The sequence below is a fragment of the Apodemus sylvaticus genome, chromosome 7, assembly GCF_947179515.1.
Source record: "Apodemus sylvaticus chromosome 7, mApoSyl1.1, whole genome shotgun sequence".
NCBI lineage: Eukaryota > Metazoa > Chordata > Mammalia > Rodentia > Muridae > Apodemus > Apodemus sylvaticus.
Window position 1 is genome coordinate 7,179,834 of NC_067478.1, and position 19,782 is coordinate 7,199,615.

Here is a 19,782-nt window from a genome sequence, read left to right on the forward strand (position 1 = left end):
GCTTTAATTTTCCGAGGGTTATGAGACTTTAATTTGATTCTTTATCCAGTATGCACGGAATGTTTGCTGGGATTTGCATAATGCATTTATTGTATAATCATTCCACACTGGTTACCTGCTTCTTCAAATGAATGTTAGGTTTATAGTTTTTCCTGATGTATCAATGTAGGGCTAATTTGAACTTTGTAACAAACAGGATCCAGTGCACAAACATGAAAGCATGGTGCAAGGGCATAAGAAATTATTACACTTCAATAGATTATTGGGGGAAACCCAATTCTGTGGTTTCCGCTATTCATTTTCAAATTTAAGCTGAAGGAGTGATGTGTTTGGAAATGTAAGAGTACCATCTCGCCTCTGTGTGGAAGTGAGTCCGCCAACCACGCTCATCCCTGAGCGTGCATTTAAAGATGACTAAATTAACCAGAGTCTTGGATTGCAGCTCAGTCTGAGAAGCTGTGGGAACTGCCACAGGCACTCAGCCAGCTTCTTTGAATACATTTGAATTCATTCAGTACCTACAGCCAGTGTGCTTCCTTCTTAGGTAATATTATTCTCATTTGGTTGACGGTTCTGTGGGTAAGGCCTCATTGTTACAAAATAGCAGAGGCGGGATTTGAACCCAGACTGTAGGAAGGATCCTTCTGGCCATACCAACTGATTTTCCAGCAAACGCTCTTCTTGCCCAGCACAGGCTGCCTTGGGAGAGATGTGTGGCCTTGAAAGTATTACAGCTGTCACAGTGGAGTCTTGGGAGGCTTTGGGAGTGGGCTGTAGGACAACTAGGGGATTGGGAAGAGCTGGATAAGGCCTGGTCTCCCAGGCATCCCGTGAGGACAGCAGATGACATCTTTCCTGTCACCTTGGGCATCTTGCACAGCTTCATGTTTAATGTGCACGTCTAAGGGACCACTTTGGATCATGTCACCCTTTAAAGACTAATGCAGTAGATCAGTGATGGCCCGCACAGCTGCATATCCATCAATGCCCACCCCACCCCTCCCAGTGTTACCAATACCGCTGATATCTAGATCAGTCCTTAAAGCAAAAGGAAAGAAATCTCCAGGGGAGCAGTGGGAAGAGGGCTGTTTGGTCTCGGCTCCATGTAGCTGTCTTATTTAATAACCCAAACAATGACCCTTGTGAAGATTATTGTTGATAACTATGTGTGTGTGTGTGTGTGTGTGTGTATCCTAAACTATAGAGCTCTCAAAGTGCACCTTAACCAGCCTGTCCTAAGATCTTAACATTCTGTTGAAGGATCAGGGAAGAGAGAGAAATAATCTTGCTATGTGAATAGCCAGTTATTTAAAGTAACACCTCTCGTGTTGGTGAGGTGGCTCAGCAGGTAAAGGTGCTTGCTGCCAGGTGTTTGATTACCTGAGTTTGATCCCTGGAGCCCACTTGGTGGAAGGAGTGAGCAGAATCCCTCAGGCTGACCTCTGATCTTTTAAGCATATGCAGGAGCATGCCTGAGCAAACACACACACACACACACACACACACACACACACAGAGAGAGAGAGAGAGAGAGAGAGAGAGAGAGAGAGAGAGAGAAGTAACTTGAAAAAATAGTGATATTATTGTCATACACATCAATTAATAATTTTCAGTAAATTTTCCTTGGGGGAAACATGTCTTCAACTGTTGAGGAGAATTCTATTTTGAAGTTGGAGATAAGTGTGAAGTCAGAGCACATCTTCTTCGTGCCCTCTTCCTTCCACAGATCTCAAATTTTCTCTCCTAAGATCTTGATTATTTCCTGTAAAGGTGTGGAGATAGATCTAAGCACATCACTGTGAGAGGAGAGGAGAAAACGGTGTGCAGGATCTGGTCCCACTTTGGTTAAAATGAAAGAATAAACTTGAGTTAGTCATCTATCTGCCTTTGTGTAACAGCTTCATGCCTGTTGTTTTTATATTAGCCGAATCTTTGTGCATGTAACATGTTTATGTGGATATGGGCACCTGTGTATGTGGGAGCCTGAGGCTGATGGGTTTCTTTCTGCCTCAGTTCTTAAGACGGTGTCTCTCAATGAACTGAAGCTCAGTGATTTAGACAATGAACTCCAGGAACCGTCGGGTCTCCCCATACCCAGGACTGGGATTATAGAAACCACCACATCCAGCTTTGACACAAAATCTGGGATCCAAGCTCTCGCTTGTACAACAGACACTTTATCTGAGATGTCTCCTGGCCCCTAATATTTCTAAAATCAGATTATATAACTTGAGGTAGCAAGATAGCCCAACCACTCAGCGGCACCAAGTAATGATCTGAGTTCAAGTCCTGGGACTAAGGGGAAAGAAAGTGGAAAGAGAGAACCAACTCTCATCTGCCACACTCAACTCTTCAACATGCACACATAAAGAATCAACTACAGTAAAAGACAAAAAATAAAATGTTTCAGGCCAACCTGGGCTCTGTAATGAAACTCAGGCTCATAAAGCAAACAACATAAACAGAGACCACCGTGGAGCTGGAGAGAAGCTTTGAAAACACGGGGAACTCAGTTACCATCCATGAGTTGCATAAGAAAAGTCTTGTATCAGAAACCTCAGCACTGTGAGGGTGGAGACAAGAGGATTTCTGCAGTTTGCTGCCCACCAGCCTAGGATCAGTTTCCACACAAGGGCCTTGTTCAAAGGCAATTATAAGAGTGGTAGGTCAGGATTCCAACATCTTCCTCTTACAAGTCTGAACACATTTACATAGCCACACATACATAGCCACACATACATAGCCATACATACATAGCCACACATACATGTGTATGTTTACCACATTCACATAGCCACACATACATGTGTGAATGTCCTCCATACATGTACAAAACAAACAAACAAGAAAGTGAGAACCTGAGAAGCACATATGAAGTTTCTTCTTAAACTATTCCCCTTTGTGGGTTTTGCTTTCTTCTCCAATGTGCACGATGGATTCTGAAGATGGGTGTTGACTCTGAGTGTCCCACACCAACCATTTTGGGGATTCACTGAGTCTAAATATAGAGTAGAGTGCCAAGGCTTGGCAGCAGTTCCCCTCCAATCAGTGCCTGCTAACTAAGACCAGGCCCTCTGCTCTGTGCCTGGAGAACTCTATCTCTGCCTGTTGTAAGGCAGAGCAAGGGGAGGCCGAGGGGACTGGGAAGTCGGGGCTTAGGTTGTAGGCAGTTCTGCCTACCCAGTGGTGGCCTGCAGTGTGTTCTCTCCTCTATTCCAACGGAAGAGATGCATTGTTCCAACAATTCACAGACATCTTTGAACACAGCCTGTCAGCAAAGGGAGGCTTCCTGAAGGTTGGTCTGACATTTATACCTACACTGGCTGCTTCTTGAATCTCTGCCATGCAATAAAACAATAGCTGGCCCAGAAGAAGACTAGGTAAACTGTGGACACTGAGTCTCGATAACACTTGCGCGTTTCACCCAGCTCCTAAATTATGATCTGGATCCTAGTTTTGACTCTGTCAGTAATTTGTCCCATTAAAAAAAATCAACTGCATGTGGTGAGTTGGTAGACCCATCTGAGCTTGAGTCTAGCTCAGAATGATTTCTCACACACTATAAACAGAGAGAGCATATTTTCAAGAGGTACTTGAATGCAAGTTCCTTTACTTGCTGAGTTTGTCTGTCTTTGTTTTATTCAGCCAGACTAGAAAAACCTGTCTTTTACCCAGCCCTTACTTCTGTTTTTGTTTATTTTATGTACAAACTGCAGCTTGCTTACCCCCACCTGGAAACAATGGTTTGCTTGTCCTTTCCAGGTATTACAGTGGTTCTCCTCTATGCCTACCTCCTGATCTGATGCATATGTGCATATAAAATGGGATGCAGACAGGTACACACACACAGACACACATAGACACACACAGACACACACACACACCCAGACACACAGACACACACACACAGACACACACACACACACACACACACACACACACACACACACACCATGTGTGTATTACTCCCATCGTGACTCACTGAAAGAAACCTAGATTTGTGGCTGATTGACTCTGTTGGGCAAAACTGCATACAAAAATCAATGTGAAGGAACTGTGTGAGAGAACTTTGTGTGAGGGTAATTTGGATTATCTGCTTATTTGTGTCTGCATGTAGGCATGTGTAGGGCTGTGCTTGCCTGTGTGTGCTCAGAGGCCAGGGCTGGCATTGGCTCTCTCTCTCTCTCTCTCTCTCTCTCTCTCTCTCTCTCTCTCTCTCCCTCTCTCCACCTTATTCCTTTGAGGCAGCGACTTTCACTGAACCTGGAGCTTAGCTGGTGGCCAGCAAGCTCTGGGGATCCTCCTGTCCCCTCCCTTACATCACCGAGTTTAGAGGCATGCACAGCCATGCTGGGCTGTGTATGGATGCTGGAGATTTGAACTTAGATATTCGTGCTTCAGTGACAAGTCCTCCTACCCACCAAAAAGGTCTCCTGACTCCCTCTGCCACATGTAAAGTTATCAGCTTTACAATACCATAAACCCTGGGACAAGAAGAGACATATTCGAGCTGTCTTTATTTTTTCTTAAAGTACCTAATCTTTTTCTTTCACCTTTGAAGTAGATAGTTAATAAATTTAATGATAGGAGAGACACACCATGGTTCAAAGCATCTCCAAAGCTAGGAAATCTTCTTTTAAAGGTTAATATATTGCATTATGGTTTCTGATACAGTGATATCATGATGGTCAGGGAACTTGATTGGAATAGTCTGCTTACTGTTGTATGAATTCGTTGCCTATTTTAGTTTCTTGTTTGCTAGGTTTCCTGTAACCCTCTGTATAGGCAGTAAACAGTGTCTTCCTTTAACATATAAAAATTGTGAGATTCTATGGTCAAATCTAAGGGTATTCCTATTGGTTTAGGATTATAATGGCGGAGATGATTTTAGTTGGGTTCTTATCCTACCAAATAAGAGTTGTCTGTCTCTACACCTGAGCAGACTTAAGATTTGTTCTTTGCTTTTTCACATATACAAGGTAGACTTGTGTGCTGCTGTCCTGCTTCTTCTGACATATTCAGGATTCCTCTTGATAAATGCTCACAGTGGATACTGAGGAAAGGACAAAGGCCCCAGAGAGTTTAGAGCTAAAGGAGGAATGGAGTTTGTCCTAGGTTCTGTCACTGAGATAAATAGCAGAAGAAGGTGAAATCTTGGGTATCCCACTAGATCCATTTGAGTAGGACTTCCGTTTCACCTATCAATTCCAGCCAAGTCATTCACTGCTTGTTTAGAAGTCACATTTTACTCCCAGCCGGCTCATCATCTGTGTTCTGATATCTTTCCCCAAGACAAAGAACCACACAAATGGTGTGGAATTCAGTGTGCAGCTAAAACTCTGAGACCAAATGATGCGAGCGACCGTATCAAGGGGGAGGTTCTCCAGTTGCACCCTGCCCCACCAAACAACCCCAATATTGGTAAACAAAAGCATAGGTTCAGTTGCCAGCACAGAGAAGCAGCAGCAACACAGAAATCTAAAATCAACTACTGTATATTTAAAGACACTTTAATGAAACTCCAAACCCATCTTTGCATGATGGGCTTTGAAGGATAAAGGTCCCTGGAATATGTAACCCATGACTGCAGGAAAGGAGACAGACAAAGGCCCCTCAGGCGATACTCTAAAGTTAAGCTGCAATTAATATAGATTATTTTTCTAGAAGGTCAAATCGCTGGTAGTGCTGTGCAGTAACCAAACCTTAAGTAAGCAGTGCAGAAGGTATAAAGCATTTCAGGGAAGCATTGATTAAGCCTGTGAATGGAAGACCGAATTCGCAGAATGACCTAATTATCCCACAGTTCCTTTCCTCCTATCTTCCACTTCCGGCTAATTGCTAAGCTGCTGACCTGATCTCCTCTGACCAGGAAGAAAAACAAGCTCTGGATGTGGGTGTCTGAGTGGGGGGGAGGTGGGGTGGGGAACAGTGACATTTGAATCTAATTGGCTTGAACCTGTGGCCAAATTTGGTGACACAAGAGGGGAGGTGGATGCACAGTCACCAAGCTGAGTTTGTCCTGACTCGCCTTACCTTGGGGCACCGCAGGGTGGTATTGCTCTGCTCCCTTTCCCCTGCCAGCTGCAGGGACAGAGGTGGCCGTGACCAGACTTAATTAAGCAAACTGAAACCAAATTAAAGTGATTTTTATCCCTCACTCAACCCATCACTGTTTCTTATTAGAGCCAGCCTTGGATTTCATTTTGTTTTCTCCAGACTGTGATGTAGCTCTTACCCTCGTAAACCTCCAAAATGCCACGTTTACTTCCAGAATGGAAATAACTTTCAAGGTTTCTTGAGACACTTTGACCTCCGGACACTCACTTAAACCGGTGAAAGTATATGTGAATATCCCACAACCTGAGAGTTGTTACTCTCTCTTTGTTCTAAGTCTATATGCAGAATCTTTTGCTTCTTGTTGGCTTGGGGCCATCCCCACAGGTGTGGTGTCCCTCCTTATCCCCAGAATCCAGTCATAAATTTCCTGAGAGAAAGCTCAAGGTGACCTTGTGGAAATTGCTTAGTGTGCATGGGAACACAGCTCCCTGAAGAGCCACACCTAGATTTTCTAATATACTGCGTGGAGTAGAGGGCTTGGAGTGAAAGGAGGAATCTAATGTTGCATGGGGGGAAAAATCTCCTGTACTGACTTGATCAGCAAGTCTATTTCAGCCTTCTGCAGGAGGTAGAAGCTGCCATTTCTAGCTACCCAAGATATTACATGGTTGTAACTGGCCTCCCATTCCAAAGCATGCCCGAAAAGTCCTCTGCTTTCCTTGTGCCTGCTCCTTCTTCTCTTCCTGGGACCTGGAAGTCCCACCTTTTTTCTTTTGCCCAGCCATTGCTTCCTCCTTCTTTCTTGACACAATCAAAAACCAGCCCTCTACAGTCTGAAGGAAGACACTAATTCAGGGCTACGAAGTGGGAAAGGAATCAAGTGACTGAGGTGGCCTTGTGGATTTATAAACCAGCCCACTTCCTGCCTGCTCTCTGCCTGACTGTCCATACGATGTGACCAGTTTTCTCCTGTTCTTCCTGCCATGCTTTCCTGCCACGATGGACCGTGTCACCCCGAACTGAAAGCCAGGATGAGCCATTCCTTTCAGTTGCTTTTGTCAGGAACTTGGTCACAGCACTGAGTGAGATATATAACTCACACAGCCAGGGTGCTTCTTCCTTCCAGTGACTGTCGGTGTTGGGGCATCATGCCCACATCTGTGCAGATGTTCCTGGGTCTGCACCTTCTCGGAAAGGATCTTTTATGAGTTGTCTTGTTTTCATGAAGCATGGATCTCTTCTCAGCTTAATCGTCCCCACTTCCCTTCTTACTCAAAACTGTAAAGAGGTATATGATGTGCACACACACACACACACAATCTTATAAAGAAAATAAAAACTCAGTTAATGCAGTTGAAGGATGAGAGAGAGATAACAAGTTTTTTTCAAAGATTTATTTATTATATATAAGTACACTGTAGCTGTCCTCAGACACTCCAGAAGAGAAAATCAGATCTCATTACAGATGGTAATGAGCCACCATGTGGTTGCTGGGATTTGAACTCAGGACCTTCAGAAGAGCAGTCAGTTCTCTTAACCTCTGAGTCATCTCTCCAGCCCCAGTAATGAGACTCTAGACTCAAACCCTGGTCCCCATATTGGGCAGGATGACATGTATTTGTAATGACAATGCTAGAAGGTGGAGACAGGCAAATCCCTGGGTCTTGCTGGCCACCCAGTCTTGCCTACACAGTAAGTTCCATGTGCATGAGACGCCACGTCTCAGTAAACAAAGTAGGTGGGTCCTAACTCAATGCCTAAGTTCAAGGAATGACCCTTAAGATTGAATGTTGGGTTCCACACAAATGTACATGTGAATTCATATGTTACACGCATATAAATGTGAATACATACACTACACACATGCACACAAACCCCCAGCATTGACCTCATATCTTCCTTCTAATTTTCTCTCTCAATACTCCCCATTAGCCAAGTTAACCTCCTTTTATAAAGCCTGTCTATACCTCCTCCTTCCCTCTTCCTCCCCTACCTCTTCCTCAGAGAGGGCAAGCTTCAGCCTTTACTGCTTCCCAGACATCTGTGGTCTTAAGGGCACTGGGCATTTTCACACGCTTTCACGCATGCTCTCCAGTACTTGCCATGTGTCTTAGGGTTCCTATTCCTGGACAAAATGTCATGACCAAGAAGCAAGTTAGGGAGGAAAGGGCTTATTCAGCTTACACGTCCATATTGGTGTTCATGTCTGAAGGAAGTCAGGACTAGAACTCAAGCAGGTCAGGAAGCAGGAGCTGATGCAGAGGCTATGGAGGGATGTTTCTTAATGGTTTGCTTCCCCTGACTTGCTCAGCTTGATTTCTTATAGAACCCAAGACTACCAGCCCAGGATGGCACCACCCACAAGGGGCCCTCCCCTCCCCCCTTGATTACTAATTGAGGGAATGCCTTATAGCTGGAACTGATGGAGACATTTCCTCACCTGAAGCTCTTTTCTCTGTGATAACTAGAGCCTGTGTCAAGTTGGCACAAAAACCAGCCAGTACAATTGACCCCTTGTCAACTTGACATACAAGCACATCACTATTAAGCCTCAACCCTTACTTTCTTATTCATCCCCAAGATTTAAATAACTTTAAAAGTCCCATACTCTTTGCGAATTCTTAAAATTTCAATTTTAAAATTTCAATTCCCTTAAAAATATCCAATCTTTTAAAATTCAAAGTCTTTTTACTCTTAACTGTGAACTCCACTAAAATACTTTCTACCTTTAAGAGAGAAAAATATCAGGGTACAGTCACAATAAAAAGCAAAATCAAACACCAACGGTCCAGTGTCTGGGATCCACTCATGATCTTCTGGATTCCTTGAAGAGCTTGGGTCACTTCTCCAGCTCTGCCCTTTGTAGGACACACCTTGTCTTCTAGGCTCCAGATGCCTGTACTCCACTGCTGCTGCTTTCTTGGTGGTCATTCATGATACTGGCATCTCCAAAATACTGCTGTCTTTTGCTGTAACTAGACTTCACCAATAGCCTCTCATAGGCTCTCTTCATGGGGCCAAGCCTCAACTCCTTTACATGACCTGTTCAAGTCCTAGATCATCAATTGCAACTGAGACTGCACCTTCATGACCTCTCACAGTGCTGAACCTCAGCTGCTCTTCAGGACCCCTTCATGCCTTCGAAACCAGTACCACCTGGGTGACTCTTACACATTACCAAGTCCAGCCACAGCACAAGGTACAACCTTGGCTATCTCTGGAACACAGCCTCTGTGCTCTCAGAAAACACTTCCCAGAAGATTTCACCTCAGTGATGCTGGTCTCTTCTTAATCACTGTTGTCTTAGCTCCAGCTAACCAGCATCAATAGTCCCAGTAATGCAAAGTTTTCGCTTCAGTAGTTCTGGTATCTTGTTAATCACAGTTGATTCTTCAGCCCCACCTAACCAAAACCACAGAATCTTCACAATTAAAATAGCAACAGCCCTGATAAAGAGTCTTTAATCTTCCCTCTGAAAATTCACAAGCCATAACTCCGTCTTCTGCACTGTTCTCAATATTATCTTCCAAGCTCCTACAGAGCTCCTACATCCCACAGAGCTCTTAACACTGAATGGATCTTCTAGCCTAATGTTCAAAGTTCTTCCAAAGTCCTTCCCAAAACATGGCTGTCACAGGAATGCCACACTAAGCTGGTACCAATTTGTCTTAGTCAGGGTTTCTATTCCTGCACAAACATCATGACCAAGAAGCAACTTGGGGAGGAAAGAGTTTGTTCAGCTTACAGTTCCATGTTGCTGTTCATTGCTAAAGGAAGTCATGACTGGAACTCAAGCAGATCAGGAAGCAGAAGTTGATGCAGAGGCCATGGAGGGATGTTTCTTAGTGACTTGCTCCCCTGGCTTGCTCAGCTTGCTTTTTTATAGAGCCCACGACTACTAGCCAAGAGATGGTACCACCCACAAGGGGCCTTCTCCCCTTGATCACTACTTGAGAAAATTCCTTCCAGCTGCATCTTATGGAGACATTTCCTCATCTGAAGCTCATTTCTCTGTGATAGCTCCAACTTATGTCAAGTTGACACAAAACCAACCAATATACCATGACTGCTTCTCTTTCCCTCTTGGGAGCCTTTCTTGCCTGGTTATGAGAGGACCTGTTCCTGTTTATGTCTGTCACCCTCTCTCCTTCTGTTTTGGTCTTTCTTCCCTGCAAACTTGCCTCTGAGACCTAATGCCTGAAATTTTTCGAGTTGGAATCTAAACATTTCCCCAATCTAGATAATTTTTTCTTTTTCTGTAACTAGCATTTTTAAGTTGTTCCCCACTTAATATGTATTTATAATCTTTGCTTATTTTACCTGGTGCCAACCTGGTGCTGTGTTGAAATAGTTGACAGAACCACTTTAGGAGAGAGAAAGAGTTTGTGTCAACTTATCCTAGCATGGAGGTAGAAGTAGAAGCATGGTGTGGCTGATCATGCTATATCCATGATCCACATAAGACAGGAATAAAAGCATCCATGCTTGTGCCCAACTCTTTATTTTCACCCAGACACAGTTCGAAGGGAGTGGAGCTGCCCATAGTGAGCCGGATATTTCCCCATCACATAACATAATCAGGGCAATCTCTGAACAGACATTCCCACAGGCAACTTGATCAATGGATCAAGTTGATCAACAACCCGTCATGGAAAATCTATTCCAGGTGATTCTGTATTGTGTCAAGAGGTCATTCAAAGCCAACCATCACAATATCCAACTGCAATATGACTGCATAAGTTCTCACAGGTGTTTTGACTGCATGTGTCTTCAGTCTTCCCTCACTTCTGGTGAATCCTCCTCCAGTCTCTTCACTTCAACACACCATAGCTCCCTCACACAGATGCTTATGGCAAAGGAAAACATAATCCGACCAAGCAACAATCCTTGTCATCCACCCCTCCCTTACTCCCAGTCTGATCAGTCAATCACCAGGTCCTGTTTGTCTTTCCTCACTTCCTCCATCTCAGTCAGTGGAATAGCCAGATGCCTTTCTTCTGTGTTGCAGCCATAGTCCTTGCTTCATCTAAACTGTCAACCTTCTCCATCACCCTCCAGTCTCCGGTTAGAAAGAACTTCTCAATGGCTTCTCAGTGCCGAGCAATCAACATGCGCACACTCTGTGTTCCCTGTTCTCCTTTATTCCAAGGAAGGCATGACACCAGGGAGCTTCAGATTCCTCGGTGTGGCCATTCTGTCATGTCTCTCTATATAACTAATAGGCTGAATGTGAGTGGGGAACTGAGGTTGTTGTTTTCCACACATTATGGATCGTGCTGAGTCAAGTACCCGAAGATGAGCTTCACTATAAGAAGGCAGAATGAGCTCTCGATGAATGAATGTGATCTCCAGACGAATGAAGGTCAGCTCTAGCTCCCTTGTCCATACCTCCCATGAGGAGATGCAATGCAAGCCCAGGTTCTCCAGGAAGCAACATGCAAAGAGAATGAGCTGGAGTAAGCCTTTTGTGGAATTGGGGCAACTTGTTTTCTAGCTGCAAAATCTAAGGCCTTTCCAGTCCCTTCTCTGAGAGGCATCAGAGGTTCAGGCTTCAGGTGGGAATAGAAACAGTTCTTTGTATGGCTTGGATAACTTCTATGCTGACTTAACTTCCAATCGTGGCCCTGCCATCTAGCAGATTCGATGTTTTTGGTGAGATGTGTAAGTTCACCTGTGCCTTGACTTCCATACAGTTGATTCACTGTCAGTATTATAGAACACAATGAGGATTTCATTAAATATTAGCACCTTAAGTCCTCACACCTGACCCATGGGCAATGCTGTCTTAGTTTTGAGGTTTTGTGCCTTTTGTCTATAACTCTGGTTCTTGATTTTTCTTTCTCCTTCTGCTTTTCTTCCCCATCTTATCACCTGGAGAGAAGAATTACCAGCCCTTGCAGAACACACTTCCCTGTGTATGAGAAGCACAAACATGACAGCTTGCCTGGCCCCAGTTTGTGAGAGTGTTTTGCTGGTGTGCTGCTGTGTAGCAAGTTCACTTTGGGAGAACATGCTGGGAGGGAGAAAAGAAAGACAGGATTCGAGGGGAGAAAATTAAAAAGTTAATTAAAAGAAACAACTTGGTAATTGAATTCCCAAACACTCTTATTTGGAGGTAGATGATAGCACACCAATGGTATGTTTGTCTCAGTGGCAGGCCCGGAAGCCCTGAATGATACAAACTTCAAAATACAAAATACAAGATAGATACCTGTCTTCATGGATGAGAAGATGTGTTGACACATCCATAGGCTTTTCAGGAGCACACACATACACACACACACACACACACACACATCTATCTATCTATATCTATATCTATCTATATATATATATAAAGACATTATATACACTGTATATCACACATGATATTTATAATGTGTATATAGATGTGTTTTAGTATTTTTTTCTGTTGGTGTGTTAAAATCCCTTGATGAAAATGAACTGACAGGAGAAAGTGCTTATTTTGGTCTTTACTGCCTGAGGGATAGAGTCTGTCATGGTAGAGAAGGCATAGCTTCAGGCATGGGAGGCATGGTGGCAGGAGCAGAAAGCTGAGTGATCACATATCACCTTCATATAGGAAGGTGAGATTGAACAGTAAGTAGGGACATGTTCTACCAACTCTACTTCTCAGTAATGCGCTTCCTTCAGCAAAGCACTACCTCATAGTGGCTCTGCAACCTTCTCAAACAGCACCACCTGTTGGCGATCAAGTGTAAAAAACACATTAGCCTGTGGGGGACATTCACATTCAAACTGCAATATACACCTACACACCTACAGTAGCTATTGTCCTTTTTTCCTTTTTATTTTATTTTTTACAACACATAATCTCAGGTACCTCAGGCTAGCCCTAAACTCAATAGATAGCCAAGGTTGACCTTGAACTCCTGATTCTCTTCCCTCTACCTCAGTAACACTAGAATCACAGGCATCTCCTCTCCATCGTTGAGTCTTATTAATTGTTTTTGTTTGTTTGTTTCACTGAACTTTTATATATACTCACTTATACACACAAGCAGATCCATGTATTTATGCTCCCCATAATCAAGATAGTCATTCAGTGTTTGTTTTTTGAGACTTGAATAGGTATCCATCAATTTTTTTCAAAATACTAAAAAATCAGCTATTTGAGCTGCTATTAAGAGAAACAAGCTCCTATACTTAATTTAGAAGTATAGACTGAGTAATCAGGTAGAAGTAAGTTCAAACTCCTACTCTAACCCACGACATTTATTATTTGTACAACCAAGATGTATCTTTTGACTACCTGCTTCAGGACAAACAACAATAACCTTAGTGTCATGGTTTCTTTACACATTGCTGTGAAAATTCACCCTTGGGAAAGCAGCTTCACCACGAAAGGGTTTATTCTGGCCTAGCTGCTTAGGCACAGTCCTCAAGGCAGAAGAGTCACAGTGGCAGGAGTTGAAAGCAGTTGCTCACATAGCATACACAGTCAAGGAACAGAAGGGGCACATACTTCAAGTGCTCAGCTGGCTTTCTTTCTTTTACATGATTCAGGACTCTCCTCTCAGAGAATATCCTTACCCACTATTAAGAGGGGTCATCCCATGTAACTATCATAAAGAAGGTAATCCCCAACAGATGTACTCAGAGGTCCATCTCCCAGGTGATTCTAGATTTCATCACATTGAGAGTTAACATTGCCCATCATACTTACCAGTTCTTGTGGCTTTTATGAGTATCAGGCTTTTTAAAGGTCTGCAAAATGTATTTTAGCTTCAGACACTTATGGATTTCCAGGGTTTTCTCCTCCTCCCCCTTGCACCAATTCTGTAACAGAAAGAACACAATGAAGCAAAGTGTTGCCTTAACTGCCAGGTTAGTGTGAAATGGGCTTCATCTTGCAACCCAGTCTATAAAATGCTCTGGAAAATGAATTAACCACCTCATATCTAGAGATACTGAGAAAATGTTTAAAGCACTCAGGACCACAGATATGAGACCCGTTGGGTCCAGCCAAGTTTTGTTTGGAAGAAAGGGATTCAGAGCTGACCATGAGTCTGAGGTGTGTCTGCCTGCCTGTGATGACTAATGCCAGATTTTGTATTTTGGCAGGTTATGGTTTTGTAGATTTTGATAGTCCTGCAGCCGCACAGAAAGCAGTGGCATCCTTGAAGGCAAATGGCGTGCAAGCACAGATGGCTAAGGTAAGCCTGCTCAGACAAGACAGTCTGTGCACAGGGTCTGCCTTTGTGTGTGTGTATCTGTGTGTAATCAGATGGCCAAGGTAGGCCTGCTCAGACAGGACAGTCTGTGCACAGGGTCTGCCTTTGTGTGTATGTATCTGTGTGTGATCAAATGTTACTCCCTTGCTATGAGCAGATCCCAAATTACAGTTTACATTCTTTTAGTGCTCAATTCTTAAGGAAAATGAACCATGCTATAGAGTTGACTTGTTATCATCTCCCTGATTTGTCATGAAGTTATAAATGAGCTCTTTGGATGTGGTGATGAGGTGTTTAAAGGATGCATGTGGAGGGCTCTGTTTGGCCTGAAAAACGAGATATGCATGTATGAGTGTCTAGAACTTTCCTAGTCAGCACTGTTAGAGTCAATGTACTGGTGTCTAGAACTTTCCTGGTCAGCAGAGTTTTGGTGTACTACAGAAAGTTATCATTGATTTCATGTGTACTAATAACTTACTTATTTCTTTCATGTTTGGGGGGTGGTTCTCAGATGATGGCTTTTTTCCCTGATTCATGCAGGCTTACTGCTAGTATCCTCTGTCTCTATTGATGGAATTTTGCTTTAGTGCACATGCCCAGAATGTATCTGGAGAGCCATTTTCTTCGTACTCATCATTTCAGTAATTATTTGTGGCTACATAGTATGTGTTGTCTGGGGCTTTGTATGTGAAACTATGATGAATTTTTTATGTCAAAGTGAAATTGCCCCTGTTCATTTTCTGTCATGATTACCATAGTGTTATAAGAATCTGCCTCTGTGGTAAAATGATATGGATCTCTGGGAACCATCTATACCATGTCACTGTCTCCATTTTAATTTGGGACTCTAGTGAGATATTAGCATGATGGTGTAAGCTAGGTGTGGCTGGCCTCGGTTTTGATCCCAGCACTCTGGAAGCAGTGGCAGGCAGGTCTCTGTGAATTCAAGGACAGCCTGCTTGCTCTGTGTAATAGAGTTCCGGGTTAGCCAGGGCTACACTGTGAGGCCCTCTCTCCAAAAAAAACAAAATCAAAAACAAAAAAGAAAGAAGGAGAAGGAGGAAGAAGAGGAAGAGGAAGAAGAGGAGGAAGAGGAGAAGGAAGAGGAGGAAGAGGAGGAGAAGGAAGAGGAAGAGGAGGAGGATGAGGAAGAAGAGGAAGAGGAGGAAGAAGAGGAGATAAAATGAAAGATTAAACAGCTAAAATGTATCTGATAACATTTGGATGTTAAAGATGTTGATGTTCTACCCTTTGGGATTGTCATAAACACTCTAAAGTTTAGAACATTCTTTCTGTTAATAGTTTTGAACTTATAATCCCCAGATCTTCAAACTGTTAGATGCCACAGGCAAAGACCTTGAAATCTTGGGCATCTGTCCCCTGCTTGTGTTTCTAGTTTCCTGGCCCAGTTGCCATAGAAATAAGTGATGTAACAATGGCGTGATCTGCTGCTTTAGCCATTTGTCTTGTGTTATGATCATGTACACTCTCTTGTAAGATCTTCCAGCGTCAGCCTGGGATCTCCAGAGGATCAGCATTTGGTCCTAGCAGCTGTGGCTGCATTCTGATCAGTGTGTGTTGATCACACCTGCTCACGGTCTCTTGCAAGCCAGTTGCCTCTTAGGTGATGGCGGTGGGCTCATCTCCTTTCCTGTCACCTCATTATTCAAGGTAATATAAATTAGAATTCTCCCAGCTGTGTGTTATGTTCTTTGTCGGGATTATGCCTGGAAGCTTTGGATTTGGTCAGGAATTAAGATTGATGAAGTTAATACTTTTAATTAATCAGGAAATTGCATGCATGTCCTGGTTTAAAGGTTATTTGGCAAGAGTCAATGACAACTGAAGTAGCAATTTCCCGTACCCAGGAAACAAGTGATCAAGCATGGCTGTTGGCTGAGTTGAGAAATGATTATGAAAGTGTTTAAGAAAGCGAAGAGGGCGAGGCTGGAGTGATGGCTCAGTGGTTAAGAGCACTTGCTGTCCTTACAGAGGACCTCATTTAGCTCCCAGCACCCATGCCAGTCAGCTCGTCACCTCAAGAAACTCCAACTTTGGGGACCTAACCCTCGCTTCCGGCCTATACGGGAACTGCACTCAAGTGTACACATGCATATGTACATGCATTATGTACGCATGTATCTATACCCCACTGGCATATAATTTCTGAAAAGTGAAAATAAATCTATAAAAACAATATATTTCTTGGGACTGGAGAAATGGTTCTCTGGTTAAAAGTACTTGTGTGTCTTGCAAAAGACCTAAGTTTGTTTCCCAGCACCCAACTAACTTCCTGTAACTCCAGCTCCAAGAGATCTAATGCCCTCTTCCAGCCTCTAAGAACTCACAACGTCAAGTGCGCAGACAAAGACACAGACTGCCTCTCACACACATGTGATTTTAAAATAAGGCAAATACTTCTTTTTCTTTTAAGAAACAAACAAAATGGAAACCCTGAGAAGTAGATGAGAGCAAGGTACCTGCTGTGACGCCAGATGTGACGCTTGATCCCCTGGCTATACACAGCAAAAGGAGAACGTGGCAGACAGACCAGAATTGTCCATCATATGTGTATGCATAGTGTGCATGTGTGTATGCATCACATACAGACACACACAGAATACATACATATATATGAACATATATATGTATGTGTGTGTAAACACATACATACAATTAAATAATAAATTATTAGAAGAAAATGGTTATCAGAAAGTCTATGGTTCATCCTATTTATAAACCTTCTAAATTTTGAAAGCTATCAGTAGTGGTCTATAAATAATAAATATAGAGTTGTCTTTAAATTCTGAAGAGATAGACTGAAAGAAACAGGTAGACAGATGGTAGATACATGGATGGATGGATAGATAGATGATAAAGAGATAGCTAATGCATATAGTTAAGTTTTTGTATTAAAACAGGCAAAGAAAGTTGACACTGACTTTAATATTTTCAGATTACATGTATATAAGGAATCCTCTCTGTCTCTTGGTCTGTCTCTCCACCCCCCATGTAAATACACACACACACACACACACACACACAATATACATACAAGCACACACATATGCACATGCACACAGCAATCACTATTATTCAGTGAGGAAACCATCTACACTGGCAATCATTTAAAGAGCCTCGGAAGGAACCATTCAATACAGTCACCATTTTGGTCCTTGTCCCATCTCCAAGGTGCAAATCCTAGAGTTCTTGCCTGGGCTGTAGGGAGTCACTCTGTTGCAGACTTGCTGAAGGATTTTATAGTTTCAGTTGTGCTGTCTGTGAAATAAATCCTCACTCCGTTTTTCTCAGTAAGCTTGAGCCCAAAGCCTGCTTTACATTCCCATCTGCCCACTGGAAAAGTTTCAGCAATAAATGACTCTGTAATTTAACTACCCAGAAGAAAATAAATGGCCTCCGTTTGACAATGAAATGGAACAAGCTTGGCCACCTGTATTAGCAGATTTCTCACTGAGCTATTGGATTTCATGGCATTCTCTCCTTTGTCCTGCTGATAACTGTTATTTATTATCGCGTAAGCCTGCAGTCTGCGGGGTGTGTGTTTCTTGAAGGAGATATTTTACCATCTAAGTCCGCACCAATTGCCTCCTACGCCCCTGTTCTTATGAGTGTCCCACTCTGTAGGTTGTGGTGTGACATCTTAACAATCCCCAGGATTTTAAAAGGAAAATGGCCCCTGGGGCTGGTGAGATGCCTCAGCAGTCAAGAGTGCATACTGCTCTTGCAGAGGATCTGAGTTCAGTTCCCAATGCTGGCTTCTGGAGGCTAGTCCCAGGCAGCTCTAACTCCAATTCCAGGGGATCTTATTCCCTTTTCTGATACTACTGTCACCTGCAATCTAATTCACATATCTTGACATAGGCACACAGAGAGACAGCAGATGGATGGACATGGGAATGGACACACACACACACACACAGTCATTAAATTAAAGTAAATCTTAAAACAAAAAGATTACTATAATTAGGTTCCCAATAGCAACCTGGCGCCATCTTGAAACTATAAGTGCTGTTTCCCTTAGCTAGTGTGATCCGGTGTGAGAATGCCAACTGACACCTCCACTACTAAGAACTGAATAGGGAATTAGCCAGAGAGTAGCAATTGATCAATGCATTGGCTATGTTTCTGTTGCTGTGATAAAACACCACACACACACACACACACACACACACACACAAAACAGTGGAAGAGTTTAGTTTGGGTTATAGTTCCAGAGTCTTTTAAGGTGGGAAGGAATGGTAGCAAGAGACAGGCCTAGTGTCAGGAGAGGAAGCTGAGTTATTACATCTTCTACAGTGAACATGAAGTAGAAAGCAGGAACCAAAAGTAGGGAGAGACTATGAACTCTCAAAGCACCCCATAGTGAGACATCACTCGTCAAAGAGGGCCACCAACTGTGGAATATGTGTTTAGGTACTGAATGCTGTAGGGGACATTTCTTCTTCAAACTATGGCAATCTACAATCAGTAAGTAACCAGTAACACAAATTATCATTTTGTTTCATGAGCGAAAGCAAATTTTAAGAATTTTATTGATGCATGCTGATGAAGAATGTACGTTTGAAAGATGCATTTGGCTTTGATTTCTGGCTGTGACACCCCCTCATTCTGTGAACTTGGATTTGCTATTAAAGTATCTCTAATAATATTTAATAATAACATGGTGTTTCAGGATGTTGGTTTACTGAAAGAATTTTGGAAATCGACAAAGAATTTGGCTTAGTGCCTTGATCATTGTCAGAAGCCAGTACCTGCTGGTTTATTAAATGGTGTGGATTAGATTCAGATGTCCCGGTAAAGCCTCCTGTGAATCCTAACATGTATTCAGGTACTTTAGGTAGGTAATCTACTATTATCACAGAATAGTTTATAGGAAAATATCTGTAAAAGCTTTAGTCTATGAATGTTTTCTTGCTTACTGTGGGCTGGAGAGTGTGTTGGTTAGAATGAAATATGACTGGATGAAGCAAAAAACTGGCTGGGAGACAGACAAGGGACAGTGTGACTCTGTGACATCACAGGCTCATTCACAAAGAGACCTTCATGAGAAATAGGGACTCTCTAGTCTAGGAACCCAATGAGACTTCTGTCCGCATACATATTGCTGGGGATTGAGTAGTTTCATTTTACTTTGGCCTATGGTTGACTATTGCTAAGGGTAATGTGGGAGGTTAGAAAATGAATGTCAGATGATCTGCAAACATCTGTTGTGACCAATCACTAGTGGGGCAGACTGTGCAGGTGAAGGGGAAAGGCAAGAATTTCAAAAATAAAGTTACTTGAATTTTGGAAATCAAATTACCTTAGTTTCTTCAGTTATCGTGGTTTAGCCCAAATGCAGGAATGCTGCAAGCATGTGGCCATAGCTCAGAAAACCCTTTTCCTTATTCTGTGTTTGTGACATTTATTCTGTCTGTTTTACTGCAAAAGGGGTGGGCCAAGAGTTTCACTTCTTCCTAATCTTACCATCCATGAGGTAGATCCAAAATGGCCATTGGCTAAAGAATGT

At 42.9% G+C, this 19,782-nt stretch overlaps 1 protein-coding gene across 7 annotated transcripts in view; it reads left to right on the top strand.

The window, feature by feature from the left end:
• Window positions 1-19,782, top strand: part of Rbms3 (RNA binding motif single stranded interacting protein 3) — a 664,175-nt gene that overhangs the window by 273,191 nt on the left and 371,202 nt on the right. For all 7 annotated transcript variants that reach the window (XM_052187038.1, XM_052187040.1, XM_052187041.1 and 4 more), the window contains exon 4: window positions 14,143-14,234. In XM_052187038.1, the coding sequence (XP_052042998.1) occupies window positions 14,143-14,234 (92 nt within the window). The remainder of the gene's footprint in view (window positions 1-14,142; window positions 14,235-19,782) is intronic.